The 25062-nt window shown below is 42.5% G+C and overlaps 1 protein-coding gene across 1 annotated transcript; it reads left to right on the top strand.

Moving 5' to 3' along the window:
- Positions 1–938: 938 nt before the first annotated feature.
- On the top strand, positions 939–24180 carry HEATR6 (HEAT repeat containing 6). The gene is made up of 20 exons (XM_030536579.1): positions 939–1167; positions 4164–4271; positions 4721–4861; positions 6622–6737; positions 8349–8463; positions 8806–8907; positions 9483–9620; positions 10828–11120; positions 11525–11702; positions 13117–13323; positions 13930–14029; positions 14244–14596; positions 15340–15462; positions 16087–16173; positions 17331–17465; positions 18814–18936; positions 20372–20496; positions 21396–21492; positions 22083–22287; positions 23080–24180. Exons 1-20 carry the CDS (start codon positions 940–942, stop codon positions 23628–23630), a joined length of 3525 nt encoding a protein of 1174 aa, XP_030392439.1. The 5' UTR covers position 939; the 3' UTR covers positions 23631–24180.
- Positions 24181–25062: the final 882 nt, after the last annotated feature.

Here is a 25062-nt window from a genome sequence, read left to right as displayed (position 1 = left end):
ATTTTAATAATCACAAATGATGGGCCCCCCAAATTGCAGGAGCCCTGACAGGTACACATGTAGAGCAGGGGCTGACCTCCATTGACCATGTGTCCAATGGGGGAGTGATGGGGGGCTGCGGGCTATGGGTAGGGTGACCATATGTCCCATTTTGGCCAGCACAATGCCTTTTTTAAGCCCCGTCCCAGCCGTCCTGAGTCTTTTGATTAGTTGGCAAGAGCAAATGGGACAAATCCCCACTTTTGTCCAAAAAGCGGGGTGCAGAGGAACAGGGGTTTGTGTGAGCAGCAATGCCAGCCTTGGGCACGGGAGGGGGAGAAGGGGGGAGGCAGGGCTCTAGCGAGCAGCAACACCAGTCCCAGTCTTTGGGAAATATGGTGACTCTATCTAGTATGTGCGTTGCTGCTTGCCCAAGCCCTGTCTGCCCGCGTGCAGGGAAGGGGGCTTGCAAGAGCATTTGGGGGCAATCCCAGGATGGGGGATAGAGCTCAGGCCAGCCCTGTAGGGAAAGATGGTCACCCTACCCATGGTCGTGCAAATGAGCTGCGGCATATGATTGGGGCTAGGGAAGATGGAAACCCTCGGGGGCATTGGAGCTGGGGGCTGGGCCCCTGGGGCCCAAGGGAGCTGGGGGGGTGATAGGGACTCGGGCGCTGGGGGGAGGGTGATGGGGGCTGGGCCCCTGGGGCCCAAGGGAGCTGGGGGAAGGGTGATGGGGATTGGGCCCCTTGGGCTCAAGGGAGCTGCGGGTGATAGGGACTGGGCCCCTGGGGCCCAAGGGAGCTGGGGGCCAGAGGAGCTGCGCCCTTAGGTGCAACGGTGATGGGGCGATTGGGGACAGGACACCGGGCGCAAAGGAACAGATGGCGGGCGCCCAAGCACCCTGACCCGGAAGTGCTACCTGGTTGCCATAGCGCTGACGCGGCCTGGCCGGGGAAGATGGCGGCGGGGCCTGGGGAGGAGGCGGCGGGGCCTGAGCCCGACCCCGAGTCCAGCGGCTCCATCCGGCGCTATCTGGCCCGCCTCAGCGCGCTGCGGCCCCTGCCCGGCCCGGATCGAGAGGGCGAGAGCGGCCGCCGCACCGAGCTGCACCTGCTGTTCGACCAGCTCATCTCCGAGAACTGCGGCCCGGGGGCGCCGGGGCCCACGGAGGCGCCGAGCCCGCAGGTAATGGGGGGGCCCTGACACGTGGGGGGGCGCGCCCGCGGGTAACGAGGGGGCGCGCCCGCGGGTAACGAGGGAGGCCCTGACACGGGGGGGGGGGCGAGCCCGCGGGTAACGAGGGGGGCCCTGACACGGGGGGGGGCGAGCCCGCGGGTAACGAGGGGGGCCCTGACACGGGGGGGGGCGAGCCCGCGGGTAACGAGGGGGGCCCTGACACGGGGGGGAGGCGAGCCCGCGGGTAACGAGGGGGGCCCTGACACGGGGGGGAGGCGAGCCCGCGGGTAACGAGGGGGGCCCTGACACGGGGGGGGCGAGCCCGCGGGTAACGAGGGGGGCCCTGACACGGGGGGGAGGCGAGCCCGCGGGTAACGAGGGGGGCCCTGACACGGGGGGGCGAGCCCGCGGGTAACGAGGGGGGCCCTGACACGGGGGGGGCGAGCCCGCGGGTAACGAGGGGGGCCCTGACACGGGGGGGGCGAGCCCGCGGGTAACGAGGGGGGTCCTGAAACGGGGGGGGGGCAGAGCCCGTGGGTAACGAGGGGGGCTGACACAGGGGGGGAGCCCGGGGCAGGGTGGGACTGCACCAGCTCTGTAGGGTTGGTGGGAATGAGGGATGGAGTAAAGAAAGCTGGATGGGGTGGGACTAGTAAAGTCCTATCTCCTAATACTCTGCCAGGCTATCACTGAGGGTGCTCCCTTGCTGCCACCCCCCAGGTTTGCTCTCTCTGTGGAAGTGCCACCTGCTCCCAGAGACTGGTTATGATTTAAACCATGACATGGAGGGGGATGAGTGTTACCCCAGTTGCGTGTAATGGTTCAGTACAGGCGTGTTCTCAGCCCACCCGTACGATGGAAACATTCAGAATGGTCATGTCTATGCTAGAAAGTTGTACCTCTTTCCTGCTATAATGGTGTAGGTAGTGGTACAGCCTCTAGTCTGGAGACACTTCTGTCAGGATAGTTGTGCTTTAGATCAGTATAGCTATTCCCATGTGGGAAGAGGGATAACTATACTGGCATGAATCGCCTTTATACCAGCATGGCTACAAGTATAACTGTTTAGGTTAAAAAAAAATTATCTCCTAACCAGCACAGTTATATTGGTACAACTTTCAAGTGTAAACCAGGTCATTTTGGCGATCCACTGTTGAACCAGTTTCCTTGCTGGTGTAGCCCCACATTCTTGCTGAAACACCAGTCAGGAAATTGTAACATTAACCTTAGCTCTGCCCCTGTGCTGCAATTGACATATGGAGCAAGCGCCCTTTGCCCACTTCCTGGTGTTACAAAAATAACTCTGCTTGCTTCCCCCCATCTATGTATGGCTAATAGATCTACTTGCTTATCTATAGGTCACAACACACTAGAGCTGCCTAAAATTTGGAATTTCCAGTTCATGGGAAATTTTATCATTTTGAAGTTTGGTTTCAGACCTGATTTTTTTTCAAAATTTCCCAAGAACTAGAAGCTCCAAAATACATCGTTCCTGAAAGGAAGTAAGTTTCCTGGATCCCCAGCAGTACAGTGCAATTGGCATGATTCTTGTCAGTTTCACAGTCCCCTACCCCTTTAGCAAGCTCTGGTTCAGCTTGGCCATGCCCACTTCCCCAGGACTGGGGACCCCAGAGCTTCCAACCTCCTGGGTAAGTTGGCTCCCTGAATCCCATAGCCTGGGAAGCCAGCTGCCCTGAGAGTTGGGCATCCTGGGGAAGCCCAGCTCAGTAGCAGGAATCCTGGAAGTCCTGAGAGCCCCAGCTTGAAGTTAGCCTTTCAGGCTCCCTACTGTAGTGTCAGAAGCCTAGACCCTGAGGTTCTGTCTACACAGCAGCTGGGAAGGCACTTCAAAGTGCCTGTAGACAGACATGCACGAGCTCTTGCAGGCTAGTGCTCAAAAAATAGTGGTGTGAACATGGTAGCATAGGTGGCAGCTTGGGCTAGCCACTCAGTGAGTACCCAGAGGGCAGGTGGGCTTATACTCAGGCAACTAACCCAGGCCATCATGACCATGCTGCTGTTTTTAGCATGCTAGCTCAAGTCTGTCTATCCACCCTGGGTAGCATCCTCCCAGCTGCCACATAAACATACTCTGAGAGTCACGGCTTTTAGGAGTGCCATGCTTACAGCTCTCGCAGCAGGGAGTCTGGAAGCCATGGCTGAGTTGTGTTATAATAGTCATGTGCAGTGGGGTAAGGTCAGTGGTAGCAGACATCTCTGGTTTATATGCCATGGGTAGGAGAAGGTGATGGACATAATTAAGGTGGTTGTTAGAACTTTCTTTGACAATTTCCTGTCTCTGCAGCATTTAGATTCTCAATTACTGCGCAACATCGTAGTAATTGTTTTGTAGGGGAAATAAATTAACTATGCAAAAATGAAGATAATTTATTGTGGGTCTGTTGTATATAGCATGCTACTCTGACATTAAATCAGTAACAATTTTTAATTACCCATTAGTCTTCCTGTTTGTTTTTCACAGCAGTCACACAGCTTTTCTTTTCATTTTGGGAAGTGCTTGTGATAATCTTCTCCTTTCACACTAATATTTTAGATATTGCTCCTTTTTTCTTTCCTCTGTTCCTTTGTTTCCTACCTCCTCTTTTTCCTTCGGCCTTTATTATATGTTATGCCTTGGTCTTTAAATATTATTTCTCTCAGTGCTAGATTCTTAAGTGGTATTTTGCATATTTAGAGGCAGATCTAGTAGGTGTTTGCCTATGTCATATGGACAGTCTACTCACTAGGTGCTGTATTGACTTCAGTTGTGCTCCACACAGAATCATAGGACTGGAAGGGACCTCAAGAGGTCATCTATTCCAGTCCTCTGCACTCATGACAGGACTAAATGTTATCTAGACCGTGGATCCAGGTGTTCTGCCCATGCAAATCCATTTGCACAATTGAGACTTTAGCTGGTGGGATGGTCTCTACTCTGGAGCTACAATTTTGTATTGTCTCAGTGATAAATAATCATTAAGGCTTCTGCGTCTCTTTTTATCCAGGATGTTTGTGCTCTACTTGTTCAAGCCTGTCAACTGGTTCATCTCAATCAGGAACATCTCGTCAACAAAGTTTGTCAACTCATTCATCATTTACTTAACAGATTCCAGGTATGGAAAATTTGATTGTTCTGTCCCTACTCTTCCAAGCATATGGATGTGGGCCAAAAGGGTTCTCGCCTCCATGAGGCAGAACCAATAGAAAGAACCTAATATGACTGCTCTTGAATTTTTACCTTCCATTCATCCTGCCATTCTTCTGATCTACACTCCTAGCTTGGCTATGCCTGGCTAAGTGATTGCTGATGTAAGAACTACATGTGATGACCCTCTCGCAGGAGACAGAAAAGTTTGTATCATGCCTTCGGTCTTGGGGAAAACAAGAATCCCATGGCCGTTTCCTAAATGTAGGCTGTTTCTGTAGCAGCATGAATTTCTAACAGCCAAATCAATTGAGTCACTACCCAGCTAGAGGAATGTTACCCTGGCTTGAACAATGTGCAATATAATAAGGTTGCCTTTTGGAAGTTCTTAAATTCTGTATTTTTATATGATGACAGGTAGTAGTTGATGAACAGAATTTGGATTTTCTTCTGTCCTATTCCATCTCTGCTCTCAAACAGTGCAGCTCTTGGACACACACTGAAATTCTGCAAGCCTTAGCAGCTCTTGTTTACAACAATGGACCTAATTGTCAGAAGGTAGGTTGAAAGCTGTGCTGAATTTATTGCTAAGAGAAAGTGAACTCCAAAGCCTCAGATCCCTATGCTCCCTTCCCCTTCCTTTCCTTCAAAAGGAAAGAAAAATGTCATATTCTCAGACGCACATAGTCTCAATGTTAACTCCTAACATAGTGTCAGTAATTGAAGGGGAAAGCACGTTACAGGGATGTTATAATAATTCCATAATCAAGCATTACAAATCCAGGAAATTCCAAGTTAAGGTTACATTGAAGAGAAATCCAAACATATTTTAAGGTAAGAAATTCACAGTTAAGGCACCAAACAACTTTATCTTTGCCCTGTTGAGAGGCTGTACAATAACTGTAACGTTATGTTTTACTGTTTGTTATTCCAGATTAGATTAAACTGTTTTAATATACCCTGAGGATTTTTTTTTCATATTTTTTCCACTTTTAGTATCATTATAGGGCAAAGTAACCCCAAAGCAGCCAGAGCACACGAGCCAGTTAATCTGCTGGTACAGCTGCTTAGCGTCGCCAGATCAGCACAAAGCAGCTACAGCACACTGGTGAATGTGGACCTTAATTTGCAGTTGACTTATTGGTTTAGATGGTTGGGTGAAGGCTGGCCGGCCCCTGGTGTCCCCATCTCAGCCAGATGGAGAGGTGACCCTAGACAGAATTGCCCTTCTGCAGCATGTGCACCGCCTCCCTGTAAGATCTCATTTCCTGCTATAAAGGCAGGGTGTTCGTCATGCTCCCTCGAGGCTCCATGCGCTCAGCGGGAACCTGAGATTCATGCAGCAGCAGGATCAAACCCTCATTGTACAATGGAGCCAAAATAGCGGTGCCATGGGAGCCTTTCAAGCACTGATGCCAAAGTTAGCATGAAGCTATAGGCTCTTTAAAGAGCAGTGACAGCTGCACTAAGTGGCCTACCACTGTGAACTCCTGACTCATGTGGAGCCTCCCTGACACCACTGACTCATTACAACCAATAACATTTTTGCTTGCAAATTAGCTGTAGAGGAAAGGTATTAATGGGTTGAGTTACCTGTGATGTCACAATGATACCTCTTAAAGAGTTCTAGAGCTGTTGACTTGAACCTGTCTGTAGGCTGTATTACAATAGCAATTAGATACAACACTTGTTAATAACTTAGCTTAATTACATCCTAGTGTCTTCAGATATACTCTGTGTGCAAGGTAATTAACTTTAATTATCTGCAAAATGTAAAGTGTCTGTGTTGTTCCATTGTTAAGATCTTTTGGGACAGAGAAAAGACTGCTGCAGACAGTACATTTCTTAAAGAACACGTTTTAAAATTAATTTTACTTTCTAAACTAGTTAATGGATTTACTTTTAAAGGCTCAGAAAATTCAATCTATGCCCAAAGAGATTGCTGTAGATTTGGGAAGGGTGTGCTATATTTTTCATACAAAACAAGGAGGTTGCAGCGCTCCTTAAGTACAAAATGGGACTCAGTCTGAACTATATGACCAATGCCTCCATAATATTGAATAACAACTTTGCAACTGAACATCATTTCTAATCAGAGGATATATAAATCTTAGTTCTGTTTGAATATCAGTCAAACCTATTCTGTAGTTGGTATATCTATACCTAGCTATAAGATTTAAGGAGTAGCTTGATTTATATCCTATTGACTGTAGATCTATTGTTCTGAAGTACAAAGGGAATTTGCCAAATGATTTGCATTCATCAGACCTGACTGTGTATCTTGTTGGCCCATAGTGACTGTTAATGGTTTGTTTTAGTATCTCCCGGATTTGCTGGGGAAGAGCGGACTGTTGGTACAGTTCAGTGATCTTGCTCAACCTGATGTGGAACTGAGGAGGGCAGCAGTACACAGCATGGCAAATCTGTGTCTCAGGTATTAAATCAAGTCTTTTCAAGTGATTTGTATTGGTGCTTTAAAAGATGGGCATCTGGAAATGCTGACAGCCTGTTCAGTCCACCTGCTGAGCACAGTAAAGGCGAGAGCAATGTGATGGTTTCAGGGCCACATAAATAGGTCCCATTGCATTGAATGTTCCCATTGATTAATGGGACTTTGCCTTTTGATGAGAGCCAAAAGGAGAAGATTTTTTTTTCCCAACAGCTTTGTTTTGTGTTACATCCTGGAAGTTATAAACATGACTTGTTTGTGAAAGTTAAAACTGCAGTGCTCCTAGCCGTTTTCATACTCATTCGGGGAAAACCAGGAATTCTCACATTTCCAAAACTAAAATTATTTTTAAAGACATTTAATTTAAGGGAGGGAGAGGGAAAGGCAGGTATGTTGTGCTACCTGGTCTGTGCAGCAGTAGTCAGTTGGTTAACGTGGTTGTTAATGTTTATGAAACAATTGATTACATCTTGCATTGGGATTATCTGTTGCACTGGAATGGTTGGCCTATGAATGATTTGTCATAAGATTCCAAGAATTAGTAAATTGATGCCAGAGCAAGATCTCATTACATCCGAAAACCTCCACTAAACTATTCAAATACAGAGGAAAGCTTTTTCTTGTTTGTCTATGACAAACTTAGATTGAATAATCAATCAGTCTAAGCCAGCAGGAGTTTAGACCTGCTCTAAGGAGCTTTGCAATTATGAAGGAAGGTTTGATGTCTCATGGAATGGAACCCTTAAAAAGGAAGAGTCTATCAAGGTCCTGGATGAGATCACTTAGATATGAGCTAAGTGCAGTGTCTGGTGGTTTTGAATGTGATTTTTCTAATTGGATTCTACTGTCAGGAAAATCACTTGCAATATTTGATTTTTATTGTGAACATTATCAAACTTGCACTCCGGGGACTTGAAGTAATTAAACATATGGGCACCAGCTGCTGAGGGATCCAGCACAAATAAAGTTGTTTAATGGGTCTAGAGCCACTGCACTAATGGTCATGTTATGATAAGCTGATATGCAGGTAGCACAGGCTGCAGTGGTGTAGTGATTGCCTTCTTTATATTCATTAGTAAATGAAGATGGATGGCGATTTAAATTTTTTAAAAAAAGTTGCTGCGTTCAAGCAGTCTGTTTTTGTGAAAACGAAGGAAAATGTAAAAGCGTTTCAGGGTTATATTAAGGGCTAAATTGTATCCCAAGATATATGCATGCAGCTTCATTAATTCACCTGGGCACCTGTGTCTGAGGACATTCCCAGCAGAATAGTGACACTGCTGCTGTTGGTGTCATTCTGCACCTACTTGCAGCCTGGAAAACCAAACATAGGAATCCACTTTAATCAGGCAGGAGAAGCCAGAAGTTAGACTAAATTTAAGGTGTACTGAGATTTTTACCAACCAGTGTTTCCAGATAGTATTTATGGTGCTAGAGTTTCATCCTTTGTAAGTGCCAAAGTGCAGTCCCACTCCATGTCTCTGCTATGCTGGGGAGGGAGAGATCTGAGCTTTTGTAACGTTATCCGTAAGAACAATTTGTATAGCTTTATATTGAGACCCACATCTTGACTAGCTGCATCTGCTTTCATTTTAGTGTGCCTGGACAGCCATACTTAGATGAGTCTTACAGAAGTCTATGCTTTCAAACTTTCCTAAGTGTATTACAGTCTTCCAAAACTTCAGATGTAGATGACATCACTTTTTGTATGGTATGTATGAGTCTAATCTGCTGAAATACACTAATTATAAAATTATACTACGTTTTGCAGTGGAACATCTAGACAACTTTTAAAATTTGATTTGAAATAAGTAAGTCTGTTATAATCAAAGATTTCCTGTTTGGCAGAGGCTATACACATCTTGTGATCTGGAATATTGCCAGCTGAGACTTGGCTAATATCTGTAACCTCATTTTACTTGAGTAATGTGAAAATAGTTCCAAGTATCTCAGTGGTGCTAAGCAGTCATGTTTTGCGCTATATAAGATATGAAATTCATGAGTTGAAAGATGCTGTATTTGTGTGTGCTGCCTAATTCAAAATTATTTTCAGCTGTTACAGAATGCTCTGAAAGGTATCCAGTCGCTTTTAAACGGTGGGAAGATGAAGCTAATGCAGACTGATCAGCTTGGTTTCCTTCTTGCTGTATTGAAGGTGAATAGTTTCTTGGTTTAAATCCACACTTGGAGAGACAGACTATAGTGTGTGCTCCTGTTTCACTTTAAGTGGGAAAAGGTAGAGAAGACAGGAAAAAGAATCAGGTGGAGAGCTGATGTGTGGGGAAGGAGAAGAAGATTGAAAAATGGAATGAAGGACATGTAAAAAGGGGGAAAGTTCTCTCTAGAATATGATAACGCCTTCAGTTCTCTGACTTGTACTTCCTCCTCACAAAGAAAGGGGTGGCAATGCCTTGATGGTTAAGAGGCAAGTCTCCCATTAGCTTCAGTGCTGGACCCTTGCTAAAATCCTTCTAGAAATAGTTGAATTTGGTTGCCAAAATATGTCCGATTAGAGAATCAGAATTACTATACAGGCATTTTGTTGTGCTATTTGAGTCTCTTCGTGCTGACTTACCTGCCATTGGCAGCTTGGGTGTGAGCTTAGGGAGACAAGACCCAGAGAAGAAAGTCATAAGGTAAACTGAAAACAGTTGGTGAGCACCTGAATATGCGACAATTCTGTGCACATCCAAATGGACCAGAATGCTGGTGTTCTTGTTACTTTTTTAGAAATGCATGTTCTATGGGCTTCCTGGACTGAACGTGGAAATGCCTGCGGTCTTGTACTCTGCTCCACTTCCTCAGTATGATGGACGATCACCTGTCAAACCAGAGCAGTCGGAATTGAGCACCGTTAAGCAAACAGGGGTAAACTTAAATTATACCACATGTTAATTTTTGTGTATGTTTATTTGTTTTGACTGTATATTTCCTGTTCTGGTGTTTATGGCTGAAAGTTCCTTTGTGTTCTCAGTATGTGGTGTATTTCACATTGCTTGCCTTAATGGCATTGATTATAAATTTCTGCACTGATTAACAAATTGCTCGTAAAGTCAGATGACTAAAACGTAGGGTTCTGCAGAGATTGATTTGATTAACTCTAGCTGTGTGCATCAGTTATTCATTTGTAGTTAAGAACTTGTGGCCTGCAGATGTGGGACTGATGGTGGCAGACTAGTAGTGGCATTTTCCATCACAAGTTACACTACTTCTTTTCTAACACACAATCACTTTTACTTTTTCCTAGGGAAGTCAGGCTCATCTAAAAATGAGTTGTCTCACTTGTTCGTGTATCTCAGTTTCTCTCTCCCTTTGCTGTTTATTATTTAACCCTGAAAAGCATTTTGGGTTACAGATTACATGAAAGACATTAGACAAAATAAAGCTGTAGGGTCATTTTGTTGGCTTGTAATCTTCTTTTAAAGTTAATGAGTATCTCCTATAAATCCAAAAGAGCTACAGGAACACATACATAAAACACCTGAAAAGATATCCTACTGTTAAGTGTCTCAGTGTAAAAATACTTTTTTCTAAAGAAAAATAAAGGAGAATTGTGGAAATACTTGTAGTTACACTGATAGTTGGAGGTTAGCGCATATATCTAGAGACTTGCATGCAAAATGTCCAAGCAAACCAGTCTTGTAACATGTACCTATGGGACATTAAGATGTTAGTAAGTTTATTTTGTCTTATTAATAAATGACGTATACAAGCTGAAATCGATTAAGATCTGATTGTCAGTGTATATATAATTCATTTATATAACGCTATTTCATAATAGTAACTAAATACCTGTGACCAAAACTTTTTCTTTGACTGGCTAAAGACAATCTGTCTCCCTACAATAAGCCATCTAGGTGCTTATAAAATATGCATTTCCATGTTGGTGAATTAAGTACTGACCATGTTGGAGATTATTCATTTATGCTACTTTTGGGGATTTTATAGTCTCTCTTTTTCTCAAAAGTGACTTTGTTGTCATTCAAAGAGATTTTCAGAATAAAAAAATCTTTTCTGGTTGCAAAATTCTTACTTTTGTCTCTGCCTTTTGTGTTATTTTTTTCTCTTAACACAGACCCGAAGGAAAAAGTCCAAAGGGAAACAAAAGAAAGGACAACTGGGGGAAGAAGTGAAAGAAGAATTAGAAAGCGATATAGGAGATGGAGCAATCCATGGAATGGATATATTTCAGTTACATTCAGGCAATGCACAAAATAGTCCTTGTCTAAATCCCTGGAATCGTACATTAGATGCTGCATACGTGCCTGCTGGAAAGGATCACTTATCATGCTATCCCAGCTGGAAAAGGATCAGCAGCAGTGAGTCGGAGTATTCTGATGCTGAAGGTGGAATACAAAGCAAAATGAGGTTATTGTTCATGTACTGACATGGAAGCAAATAATATTGTGATTCATAACAATCGTGCTTGTGTGGCATGTTAAATGTTGCTTTTTGTAGATCTGGCACCAGTTTTGCACATGTGCAGCGTTTTACTCACCCTCCCACTCACGCAATCCCAGAACTGGATTCTTAAATGAAACTCTTAAAGAAATCATTTAATGTGAATTATATAATTTATTAACTAAGGAAGTTGAAAGGTGGTAATTAGTAGTAGTTTGAAAGTAAACTGATACTTTCTTTTCTTTTTTTTACCTTTTGGCCTTAGCTATTCTACTTGAAGTTCTTATAGCTAGTCAGGAATGTGAATAAATGAGGTCAAATCAATTATTTTTTCAGAGCTGCTATTAATTTATCTTTTTGTTTCACTAAAGATCTTATCAAGCCAAAGTTCGTCAAGGGGCTTTAGCCTGTTTCCTTTCCACTATCAAATCAATAGAAAAAAAAGTTCTTTATGGCTACTGGTCAGCATTTGTTCCTGATACACCTGGAATAGGCAGCCCACAGTCTGTGTCCTTGATGACTATTGCATTGAAGGATCCCTCTCCAAAGGTAAGATAATTTGCTGTCTTGAAAGCCTTGTTTTTCAAGAACTAGTCTTCAGATTTGCCTTCTTTGAACTTTAGTATACTCGTGCAATCTTGCTGGGGTCTTTGTGGCCTGTCTCACTGTACCACAGGACTAAGAGAGGCTGCATTATTAGGATAACAAAGGATCTGTTATGTATGTAGACTCTAAAATTATGAGACCAGGTTATTGGAGTTAAACTTATTTTTCTTGGAGAAGATTTTGAGGTGACCAAAGAGTTTCCAAAATATATGAAAGGGGTTGGTCAAATTAGAAGAGGTAACATAGTGTGAAAAGTTTTCTCTTAAAGATTTGTCTACACAGGAAAGTTTGTGTACAGCAAGCTATGGTGTGAATTTAAAGCACAGGAGCTACTCTGCACTAATTCCGCATGTGGACACTCTTCTTGCGCACTAAGGGTGCTCTCTGGAGGTTTAGTGTAGCACACTTCCAAAGCGTATTAAGCTAATGTGCACAAAGGCACTCTTACTATACACTCAGTGTGTCCACATAGAGAATTAGTGTGAAGTAGCTAGTGCTCACCAGCTATTGTGGGTGTTTTTTCCATGTAGACAAGCCCTAAGAGGTTCAAAAAGTGGAGTGGTCCCTTCAAATTGAGAAATGGTGGCGCTTCTCTCATACACAAGGTAAATGTATGGACTGCTGTACCGGGAAAGGCAACTGAAACAGAATATGAATGAATGTGAAGATATCTCAGTTTGTTTCTAGAGGAGGTGGCCATTTAGGTGAGTGGTGAAAAAAGCTGGAAAGTGCTGATTAAACCAACCCCCAAAAAGGACAGGCGTATTGAGCTGGATGGGCACTTTCCCTTAGGATTTACAAATCGCTAGTTGATGCATAGTAAAGATCTGCAAGGTCCAAAATTGTGTATTTTAGGATGCCCTGAATTCCAGATGTGAAGGTCTCTGTGGTGATGCTGAATGGTACAGGGCAGAACATTTATAAGCTTTTGCTAGGAGAATCCAAGGAAACCTGAGGGACGAGGTGTTGAATCCCAATACCCCAATAATGAAAATAAGTGGTCGCTGGATAATAATTGAGTTGCAAAGCCAGGCCTGTGAATATCTGTTATTGACCTGCAGTCATAATATTTGTGCAGTTAACAGAGTACATACTCTGCATATTAACATGGTTTTTGGAGGCCAAGGACATTTTGTCTTAAGTGTGTTGCAAAATGCTGTCATGCTTCAGCAAAGCTGGGTTCCATGATGTTAGCATATTCTGCAGCTCAGACACACACAGTAACTTGTTTTTCCCAGCGAGGGGAGAGGTGCTGTGTAACGGGCACACACAGGATGTGAAGAAGCAGGATAAGGAAGGTTTGACATTTTCCCACAGTTTCTTTGATTGAAACAATTGAAATATTTTATCATTTCAGACTCGGGCCTGTGCTCTTCAGGTTCTCTCTGCCACCTTGGAAGGTTCTAAGCAGTTTCTTTCTGTTGCTGAAGACACACATGACCATAAAAGAGCTTTCACTCCTTTCTCTGTAACGATTGCTTCCAGCATCAGAGAGTTGCATCGCTGTCTGCTGCTAGCCCTGGTGGCAGAATCCTCCTCACAAACCCTTACACAAATCATCAAGGTACTTACGCTTACTTTAAATGGGCTTGTGTTTTGTAAGTGTCTCCGATTCAGCCTCAAAGCAATTTTCTAATGACCCTTCAAAGCAGACCTCATGCTTTCCAGATGTGATTGAGACAGGGCGATTATGCAAAAATCCTGATTGCTGCCTGGGTCAAAACAGCAGTTTTTTCTCTTTCTTACAAGACTTGGCAAATTAAGTCTGCCTGGAAAGTCCCATTATTTCTCTTGAACACAGTTTTCTTGATTCCATATTTCTCTTATGGCTTCTGTGCTGAGCCATACAAAATAGTGCTGTAGAACTTACTATCGAAAAATAGTTTTAAAGGTTTTTGTGTTTTTAATGGCAATTTTGATTTGAGTTTTTAATCTAAAATATTCCTTCCCTAGCTTGATTTTTATGGTTGGTCATGTTTGATCACAGTAATTGTTCTAGAAGCAAAGCTTTTGGGACAGATTTTCAAATACTGACCAGCTCTCTTCAGTTATTTGCAAATTTAATCAATGTAGCTGCTTAAATGACGTAACTCAGAGTACAAAATGAGAGAGCCACATTTTCAGCTTGGCCTCCGTCACCTCTCATCCGATTATCTCTTGTGTGTTTTAGTGCCTTGCAAATTTGGTATCGAATGCACCGTACAGCCGTTTAAAACCTGGTCTATTGACAAGAGTTTGGAACCAGATAAAGCCATACATTCGTCATAAAGGTTTGCATTGCATTGGGCTGGATTCTTCTCTTGCTGTATATGTTGATTCTTAACTCAGCCTGAATTCTTAATTGCTAGTATTTTTTTATTTTATTTATTTTTTGGGGTATTTCGTTATTTAGAAAAATTTCCCATGATTGGTAACTATATAAATAACTCCACTGCTCAGTGGTGTTTACCCTTTTGTTTTATTTTCCCATATTCTCTTTAACAGATGTTAATGTTCGGGTTTCTAGCCTCACGTTGTTTGGCGCTGTCGTATCCGCTCAAGCTCCTTCACCAGAAGTACAGTTACTTCTGCAACAGCCCAGTTCTTCCGGACTAAGTAACAGCGGTACTGCAACCCCTCGTCACGTCAGTTCCTCTGAGTGGTGGAGAAGAGCACTACCTTCGGAAGGGGAACCCACAGACACTTGGGAGAGTTCATCTTCAGAGCCTTGTTGGCTCATACGTCTTTGTATCTCCACTGTTGTTCTGCCCAGAGAGGATTCCTATTCTGATAGCGATACTAGCTTCACAGCTAGTAATGTCTATGAACCATCTCCTGTTCGACTGGAATCTTTACAGGTGGGAATGGACAACTACTAGAAGAGCCAACTAAATGTATGAAATAAGAATAAATATCAAATCTCGCCAGTATCGGCTGGTTCTTCTGCCCTTATGATTTGGTAACCTTGTTTGATGATGGGGTGTGTATGCATCTGGTAAGAATTGGGAGTATTCTCTATGTAAGCCTCTCTTTCTAGTGTTGCATATGAGTTAAATCTTGACTAGAAAGATCTTCTATAAGTGAAATACTAACAATAGATGACTTTGGCTTGAGTGAAGCACTGAATAGGAAGATTGAGACTCATAAACTCACCTCTGTTTTTCTTTATGCAGCAGTGTAGAGAAGTATAATTTTTTCACTTCCATCCCAAGGAAATTAAGCAGCCTCGTTCCCTTACTAGAGTAATAGATGCTTGTCACAGCTGGTGTCATTAACCAGGACAGCCAAACTACAGGAGATTCAAGGCTTGTCACTTTGCAGATTCTCTTGTGCTTAGGTAGTAGTTAGCTACAGGAGAGTTCACTTAAACTTGAGCAATGAATTTACTGCGAGTTCCTGCTTGATAGTGCTTTCGACATGTCCCGTTAAACAGGACAATAGAAGCTACAGGGCCCAATATCTTTTGTGTTCACTAGTTTGTGTTGTACTTTCTAGCTCTCATGTTAGAGTTTAGTGTATGGTTACTGCATTGACTAAAATGTTCTCTCTCTTTTCATTTTGGTAAATTCCATTCAGTATTTATTTTTTTCCTACTTTGCAGGTCTTGGCACTTCTTGTGAAGGGCTATTTCTCTGTGGCTCAGAGCTATTTGTTAGAGCTTGGAGAGGTGGCTTGCAAATGCATGGAGGAAACAGATCCGTCTATTCAGCTCCACGGGGCCAAAGTAAGAGCTTGGAGAAATGCAGATAGCTTTTTACTGAGTGTTGCTCTGTACATACGCTCTAAAGGTATTTTTAATTAAGCTTGATGTGAAAATACTTTTATTATAAGTCAAGACAATTATATAGAAAGAGCTCTGACTGAGTGTCTGTGTTTCTATTTCATGCAGAATACTAAAAACAAGACCTATCCCTTCTCCATGCTATAGCCACTTGTGCGTTACTGTACTCTAGGACATCAAGAAATAGAAGTTTTGGCCCCAATCTTGCTTTCTTTTCGCACTCATAATTCCATTGAATGCTGTGGAAGCATTCCAGAATTGGACTCTTACTTATTACACTAACAACAGTTGAGTTGGGAGTTTTCATTTTGTTCTGGATACCATAAGACATTTCTATCCATCTCGGCACAGTCGTTTGCTATGTCGCCCTACTTGGAGACTTTATTTAGGAGGAGCTTTTTCAGGAACTCTGATCTCGCAGTCACAGAGTGTAATATAAAATAACGTTAAATTACAGATTTCATTCATTGTGTAAACGACCGAGGTTTGTGCTAAATATTTCCATAGTCAAATAATACTTGAGTTTGCTTTGATAAGGAGCCAGTTCATTTTCTTTTTTCTTGGCAGCTTCTGGAGGAACTGGGCACAGGCATAGTACAACAGCACAAACCAGATTCAACCATTGCTGTCAATGAGAAAGTACCTGTCAGCTTGGTAGGTATATGGACTTTAGGGTGGGATTCCACCTAATTAACCCTCATGTTGTGAAATCTGCTGCAAAGTGATGGAACCTGAATGTGGATATAACAGTCTGATGTAAAGTGGAGAGGGAGTACAAAGTATCTTGAGATGCTGGTATGGTATACACTGAGTCAGCAAGCTATGATAGTGTAAAGATCTACAAATAAGCCTGGATTGTAGGATTTTGTTCTGATAGGCTGTTTCCTGCTATTAAAATGAACTGACAAGATCTGCCGTTGTTAATACTTATCATTTGAACACTTTGTGCGTGTGTGTTCGTGTTCTATCCTACGGCAACCTTTATCAAAGCCGAATAAACCACCTGGTAAATATCAAGCTAATTTAAGAAAGCAACAGTTAGTTATGAGGGGCATCTCTTGTCTGACTACTTGAAACAGAAATTTTATACATAGAGGGGCTCTGTCAAGTTTGATTAGGCCTAAAATTAGACCTGCTAGCATTGTTTAGATTTGTGGACAAGTGCTTTTTATGAGACACAAGTATTGACTGTACACTTTCCCTTTGCTCCTGCTTTCTGCTGTAACTTTGGGATCAGGAAGAATATTGAGGAGCTCAGATACCACATATGATAGGGCCGCTATATAACAGCCTAAATAGATATGCACTACAGCCTCAGTGACATTTCATAGTAAAGTGCTCCAAGACTCTGTGTCAATATTCTGCCTGCTACAAGAACTGAGTAGGTGGCTGATACCCCAGTGCATGTGATCACAGAGAAATCCATTGCTTGGGGCTGTTTTTGTCAAGCTCACTGAAGCTGAGAAATTGGGATTCTGGCAGTAATGTAGGTCTGTTAAGTATTCTTTCTGTGAACTGAAGGCTATTTTAAAAATAATTTTAGGGAATGTTAATAAATAGAAACAAAACAAGCAGATCGAGCCAGAATATTGTTTGTACAACTAACTATTTTAAGATTTCCAATAGTTGTAGTAGTCAGTTTCAAGCTTGTGTACACCCACTGATGTGATACTAGGTATGTTTTAAAGATGATCTTAGAAAAGACCATCCATTTCAGAGATCGGAGATATGGGCAATATTGTCAAGCCCATCTGACATCAGCATCAATTGTCTAATGGTTTCAGTTGGTAAACATAGTTTCTCTGCTACAGGTTGTAACCTTTTGGACTATGATGCTAAATGGCCCTTTACCTGGTGCCCTTCAGAATGCTCAACATCCTACCCTTCAGACAAGTGCCTGTGATGCTCTTTCTTCTATCTTACCGGAAGCTTTCGGCAGTTTGCGGGTAAAATTTGATATCTTTTTTAGTAGTAGAGTCTTCTGCTTTTATCCCTCTTAGCTATATTAATATTGAACCTGTTAAATTCATATGAAGGATGGAGTCACTGCTTTTTTTTACATCCAATCTTCATACTTTTCTCATATTAAAAAAACCCTGTGTAAATGATCACCGATTAGGATGGGAAAAGGCATGCTTGGGAATATTAAAAAAGTTTGATTGTAGAGGCGTTTTAGGAGATGGCTACTCAAGCAAGCGCTAGACTGCTTTGAGGCCTTGAATATTAATGGCCTGGTTGAATAGCTTGGTTGTGTTGCATGGCAAACAAAGGCCTTTAGAATCTCGTTCTGTGGGTGAGATGTGGAAGATACTGCTATTTTGCTGATAAAATTCAGCCAAGCATGCAGACAGCTGAACTGAAGGCAGTGGACTGATGTTGTTCACACACTTGGGTTTTTTTTTTCATTTGGCTGGCTAGCAAAATGTAGCTGAAACTGTAATGTTTGCTCTCAATTGCAACTGAATCTGATGGCATTGCTCTTCTTTTACACAATGAAATATGCTTCTGTACTTTAAAGCTTTGGCAGCATATTGCCACTGTATTGTGCAGCTCCATTCGTGTCACTGTGCCCTGCTTGCCTCAGAGAACCCTGCCAGGTCTCAGTTACAGAGGAACTGCTAATGCAGCAATATCCCTGGAATTCTGTTGGTCCGACTTCTCCAAGCACAGTGTGTACTTCATCCCTCTGGACTTTGATCCCACTTCCCTTTCAGACTTCGGTGTCAGTCATTGCCCGCTTTGACCTATGGCTCTGATGCAGCACAGTTGACTCGGCTGCAGGCTTGTATACTCACAGACCGTACAATGTGAACTTTAACATGCTTTATGATCCCTCCTTTAATGCTTTCATGCTGAAGAGTGACACTCTCTCATGGCATGTTGGCTCCCCTACAGTTACAATCGTTCCTGTTCTATCCAGGTGGGTAGTGAACCTATTGTCTACCCCAATCCTTTTTGTTGCTCCTTTTTCCGCAGCACACATGCCCCAGCTGGTTGCTACTGCATCACAAAGATACAGCTTGGTGAAATCAACAATGCCGCCTTTACCAGCATAGGGTAGTTTGTTAAAAGTGGGGAGTACTCCTGTCTCCTGTGTAGCATCTAGATGCCAGTCAGCTCTTCCACTTATTTCCCATTCAGGAATGTGGGACGTTCTCATTGCTTCTGCAGACTCCTGGTGTTCGTTTTTTAAAACACACATCAGTTCTTAGCTTTTGCTTTTCTCCCCAAAGAGGGGGCTCTGCAGTACAATATTGTCACCACTGCTCTCTCCATTTCCATTGCTAATTGCAGGATGACCAGCAGATACTGTGCATCACGCTACTACTGGGGCTGAATCACAGTGAGAATCCCCTGGTGAAAGCTGCTGCTGCTCGAGCCCTTGGAGTCTACGTCCTCTTCTCATGTCTTCGGCAGGTTAGCAGTGGGCCGTTATTATCTGACTCGGAGCTCTTAACAATGCATTTGTTGAGCAGCAAGCCGGAGAGCATGAGTTTCTTTGTGGGAAGCAGGCCTCCCTCTTAGGCCAATGGTAATACAACACGCTGAGATATTAGCTGGAAATATTCTGGCAGTTTGCTGGTGCTTCTTCCAATCCTGACTCCTCTGTTCTATGGGCACTATAGGCAATGGAACCCGTGCAATTTTGCTGTGTGAAATGTGGCAGGAGGTGGAGTGTCTGTAGGTGCAGTGCAAGGTCCTCACCCCCCCACCCTCCACAGCCCCTTTGTCAGGTGAAAGGGCCAGCTAGGTAGGAGGAAGCTCTAAAAGCCCTGGATCTGGCTGGGAGAGGATTGCCTCGCTGCAGGAACTGCAGAAGGCAGCTGTAGAGCTGAAGACTTCTGCACAAGTCCTCGCTTAGGGGGTGTGTGGAGGGTGGGGCTGGAGCAGGAGGGGAATGACAGGAATAGGGTCACAGCACGTAATGCTGCAGAGTTTCCAGGCAGTGTTATGGCCCATGAGCAGCTGGGGATAGGTTGCTGTTACTTAGGCCTAGAACTGTCTGTTATGGCAGGGGCTGAGGAGCAGCCCAGAATGGGAGGATGCAAAGTTAGTTAAGAGCGATTATAGCCCCTGTCAGGACTGCGAGTTCTGTGCTGTGTCTCTAAGAGGTGCAGCTGAGTCTGTCCCTGTGTACTGTAAAGCTCCCTTCAGCAGAGCATGCAGTGGGGCCTGGGAGAAGTGTGTGCATATGGCTGGTGGATTTGCAACTGTGCAGGTGGACCAAACTGCCCTTTGGAACCATGTTAACCCATCTGGTTGCAAGAGAGGATTCCATTGTTTTTGCAGCATGGTTGTGAAGTCTTACATGGGTGACTGTTTTGACAAACTTGAACTGTAGCTGAAGTTGAAATTTTAGTCTAAAATATTTTGAAAGAAAAGCTTTAATCATAGGCAAGGAAATGGAAACGAAATATAACATGCCACAAAAGAGAAGATTAGAGAGACAGCTCAACAGGGAGTTTGGAGAAGCAATTACTAATTCGACAGTGGCATTTGATGAGTATGAGATTGTCAGTCCAGGTAATTATGCTTAAATCAAAGTAACTAAAGTACCAATGAAATTAAAATATGCAGTGAAATCATGTAGACGCAGTCACCCAAGAGAGGAGCAAATTTGGACACTTTAGAGTTAGATCGTTAACTAGAGATGAAACAAAGCTGTACTGGGAACATTAGAGATACTTTAAAGCTGTTAGCACAGAAGGTTGCTTTAATGGAGCTGGTGTTTGTGCAGATTTCACTGTGACGATAAAGACAATGAAGAGTACAGAGCTAAGGAAATCCATCCATCTTTTAAAAAAGAACTTCCATGCATTTTAAAAAAACAACAAAACTTTTAATTCTCTAGGATGTGATGTTTGTTGCCGACACAGCAAATGCTATCCTGAATTCCCTTCAGGACAAGTCTCCAAACGTCCGTGCCAAAGCAGCCTGGTCCTTGGGCAACCTTACAGACACGCTGATTGTCAACATGTAGGTAGCAACATTTTGGCTAATAAAACTTGATAAATGGCTTGAGATCTTTATTATTAGTTCCCTAGTAATATATGAATTGCCATACCTGGGCAGACCAATAGTCCAAATAGATCAATATCCTATATTTGACCATGTTCTCTACCATAATCGTTGGAGAAAGGTGCAAGAACCCATGTAGAGGACACATTATGGATTAATGTGCCTGTACCAGAAGCTTCTTCATAGCCACTCTTAATTAGAGTTTGCCTTATGCCTCAAAGCATGAGAATTTGTATTCCTACCTTCTGTAACTTGTGAATGATTTCATTATCCAGATCTAATCCATTTTTGAATTCCATTAAACTCTTAGTTTCATATCTTCCACAGATTATGTACTGCATAAGAAAGAGATTTCCTTTTATCTTGTTTATATTTGTTACATTTTGATTTCATTGCATATTCCTGTATTCTTGTGTTAAATGAAAGGGTAAATAGGATCATGAATATATTTATTAATCAACCCCAGTCTTAGTACAGAACGATGGACCAGCCTGCTATTAACTTTTTGCCATATTGAGAATTTACTGTTGATTCCTATGCTGTGTTCTGTCTCTCAGATAGCAGTTTATGAACATCTCAGATAGCAGTTTATGAACGTCTTATTTCGCTACCAGCAGGCTTTCCTGCAATGATGATTTACATTTTAAGTTAGGTGTAATATCATATGTGTTTACTGTGCTCAGTGTTTGTCTTACATCTCAGCATTTTAGTTAAAATCAAGAGTGTTGTCAATGTAGTCAGTTATGTACCCTATATAGGGGGACTGTATCTTATCTTGACAGGATGATCTACTCTGATCTGGTCTTTTCTGTTTCTGACTGCTCTGATCCTGGATGGTGTGTGGTTTATTTTGCTAGGGAAATGATCGGGCAGAGCTTCCAAGAGGAATTCTCAGATCTCCTACTACTGAAAATGTTACGATCAGCAATTGAAGCATCCAAGGACAAAGACAAGGTACGCTGCAACGGGGCAGGGAAAGGAATAAAGCCAGAAGCAAAGTTAAAATCACCCATTGCTTGCTTTCAACTTTTTATTACAGTGTGTTTTATTTGAGTAATCCATAAGAATGGCGTAACCGGGGAAGCTGATGGTAGTACTTGCATATAAACAAATCCTATGTGCTGTATTGCAAAATATGTTGAGACTCCACCAACTGGCATTACCATAATCCATATCCACCATTAGTTTAGTGTAGAATAAAATAATACTATCTCATCTGGAGATGTGGACTGCTGGCATCTAGGTGTTTACATTGAGTGAAGTGCAAAGTGTAACTTTTTCTTATCAGTTGGACAATGCCTAAGTTGGTTGGCATTGCAGGCATTTTGTAAAGCCTGTCTTATTTTCCCAGGCACTTTTTAAAGAGGCAGTTTGAGGGGTTGTTTTTTTTTTTTTTTGACAGGGTATGAGAAGGGTTTTTTTTTATAACTGAAATTACTTTATTTCAGCACTATATGTATTTAATTGCTTTTGTATATGCACTGAGAGGCCTTGCCAGATGCATGTGTATAAATTGAAAATATAATTTGTGCTTTGTGTTTCAGGTAAAGAGCAATGCAGTCCGGGCCCTAGGAAATCTGCTTCATTTCCTTCAGCCATATCACATAGTAAAACCCAGATTTATTGAAACCATTAAGGAATCCATTCAGGCCCTTATTTCTACTGTCCAGAGTGAGGCTACCATGAAAGTACGGTGGAATGCATGTTATGCGCTGGGAAACGTATTTAAAAACCCTGCCTTGCCACTTGGTAAGTGAAATCTTCCTTTTTTAAACATTTTCGCTGACCTCTTTGGGAATGCACAATGAGCTGTGCAAAAGAAGAATCTTAAGGTTGTGTTTTTACTAAGAATTGATCTGGCATATGTATGTGTTTGCAACTGAAAGAAAGAGAAAGAAAGAAAAAAAGAAAATAAATCTTCAAACGGCTGAATGTTTCTTTCACATTCAAGGGAAGAATCTGGCCCAGAATGTACGTTTGATATTAAATAGACCTCATTCCTGCAAACACTTATTTACACGCTTAACTTGACTACATTGATTTTCGTATGGCTACTTATGGTACTAAGTATGTGCATGTTTGAAGGATCAGGGCAGCAGCAGGTACTAGATATGAGGGTTAGTGACTCAGGATAATGTAAAGATATTGGACTTGCTAATAAATTTCATCCTTCAGTGAAACCAAAACAAAATAAATTAAGGGCTCTGCCTTGTAATGAATGGCATCTATTCAATCACTGAGCTTCCAAAAAGTATCATTCTGATTATCTGGAAGAATTGTTATATAAGCTACACAAGTGGAGTCTAAATGTGATGTCACTTGAGTATGGTTTTTTTTTTTTTCAGATATAGAGGAAAAGGCTAGAATATTAGTTTTTATTTCAATAAATCAAAACGCAGTTGATAATTTTCTGTTTATGACAGAAATCCTGAGTCTTCAAATGAAGACAGGGTTGATCAGTGTAATAAACCTTTGTGAACAGCTGCTTTTGTAACATTGATTTTGTATGTTTTATTGACTGCAAACTTGTGCGCTTCCTAGGAGAAGCTCCTTGGACTGCACACGCCTATAACGCTCTTACATCAGTGGTGAAATCATGCAAGAATTTCAAAGTCCGAATCAAATCTGCCATGGCCCTCTCCATCCCTACCCAAAGGGAGTGCTACGGAACCACTGAACAGTTTTCCCAGATCTGGAGTGCGTTGGTTATAGCTTTGCAGAAGAGTGAAGACACCAAGGATTTTCTGGAGTTCAAATACAGTGCCAGCCTAAGAACGCAGATCTGCCAGGCTCTGATTCATTTGTTAAACTTGGCAAACAGTACAGACCTGCCATTCATTAGGAAAACTATAGCAGAAAATGGGGATATGATCAGATCCTATGTCTCCCAATATATGAAATTGGGGGTTGAAGAAGATGAAGCAGGAATACACACAAACTCCCATGAAAGAGAGAGATTGTTGAAAAGAGCTATTGAGCATATTTGTGGTATTGAGGAAGTGTCAGAAGGCAAAGCTAAAGTAGTAGTAGCTGCTTATCTAGAAGATATCTTGACAAACCACATCAACTCCACTGAATTGACGGAGGCTTAGGAAGAGAAATCCATTGCTTTAATGACTAAATTGTGCCTTCTGATTATATGCAGAGGGAAGTACGCTGCTTTCATGTATGCAAGATGTCCAGGAGAGAGGTTTCCTATTGGCAACATTAAAACATTTATTTCAAACTTATTTGAATCAGTTGAAACTCTTGAGAAAAAGTTCTACAATGCTGGGAAAAAAACATTTAATCTCCTTTACTTTCCTACTATTTAGTTCGTTGTAAATTGTCACCATTTGGTTTGGCTGATGACTGATCTGATATAGAGTTATCACTCTGAAAACAAATGTCTTTTTATTCTTTGTATATTTTATAAGAACAGAGCCTTTTATGAGCTTGTTTCCAAAGCCTTTTATCACAGTTGGCTGCTATCTTCAAAAACTTACCCCCACAAGGACACGGGCAGAATTGGTATTTTTTACCTTAGCTTTTCTGGAAGTCAGATTGATCATAAATATGGAGAGTTGGTATACTCTTCTCAGCATGACATTTTGTCACATTTAATGCACTTGTACAATAAACTCAAATATCAGTTGGAATACTTGAATAACAGCTTGATGTAAATCAATTCATACACACTTTTATATCTACTCTGGCTGCCCTCCTGCACAGGAGGACTTCTTCACTGGTGCAGGGCCATTGACTTCCCCTCTTCTCAAAAATAAACTCCTACCTGAGTCTAGGACTTATAGTCCCAAGTCTGATAGTACAGTACAGCAACCAAGATGCTATCCTACCAGCCCAAGAACTGCAGCTGGTTTCTTGAGGGTAACCATGTTCATAGAATATGGGCTGAGATTTTGGCATAGAGGATTTGGGAGCCTAACTTCCTTAGGCCGTATTGAAAATCCCAGGCATAGTTTGTTCGTTTGATCTCTGCATATAGTACTTAAGCACGATGTGGTTCTGTCTTCCAGATTTTGCTCCTGTTTGGTGATTTAGCTGGACATGTCATCTCTTGAGTATAAATTATTGGGCGAAGGATAGCTCAGTGGTTTGAGCATTGGCCTGCTAAACCCAGGGTTGTGAGTTTAATCCTTCAGGGGGTCATTTAGGGAACTGGGGTAAAAATCTGTCCGGGGATTGGTCCTGCTTTGAGCGGGGGGTTGGAGTAGATGACCTCATGAGGTCCCTTCCAACCCTGATATTCTGTGATTCTATTATTTTAGTTACTTTTGTTATGGAATATGTTTACAGGTACAGGACTTCCACCTTGCAATTGATAGCATGCAGCAGGACTGCTGCACGGATTGACTTCCCCATTGACCAATCTGCATTGTAGATAGGCACAGCTGTGTGTGACACTTCCGAGGGGGCGGGGTACCCAGATTGTGTGGCACTTTGCCCTCACCTGAGGAAGTCTTGTTTGTGCCTGTTATGGATCAGCTTCCTGAAACCATGCGCTTCTGGCAACACAAGCACTGC

This window comes from Gopherus evgoodei, chromosome 17, assembly GCF_007399415.2.
Source record: "Gopherus evgoodei ecotype Sinaloan lineage chromosome 17, rGopEvg1_v1.p, whole genome shotgun sequence".
Lineage (NCBI taxonomy): Eukaryota > Metazoa > Chordata > Testudines > Testudinidae > Gopherus > Gopherus evgoodei.
This window is presented reverse-complemented; position numbering and strand designations above follow the sequence as displayed.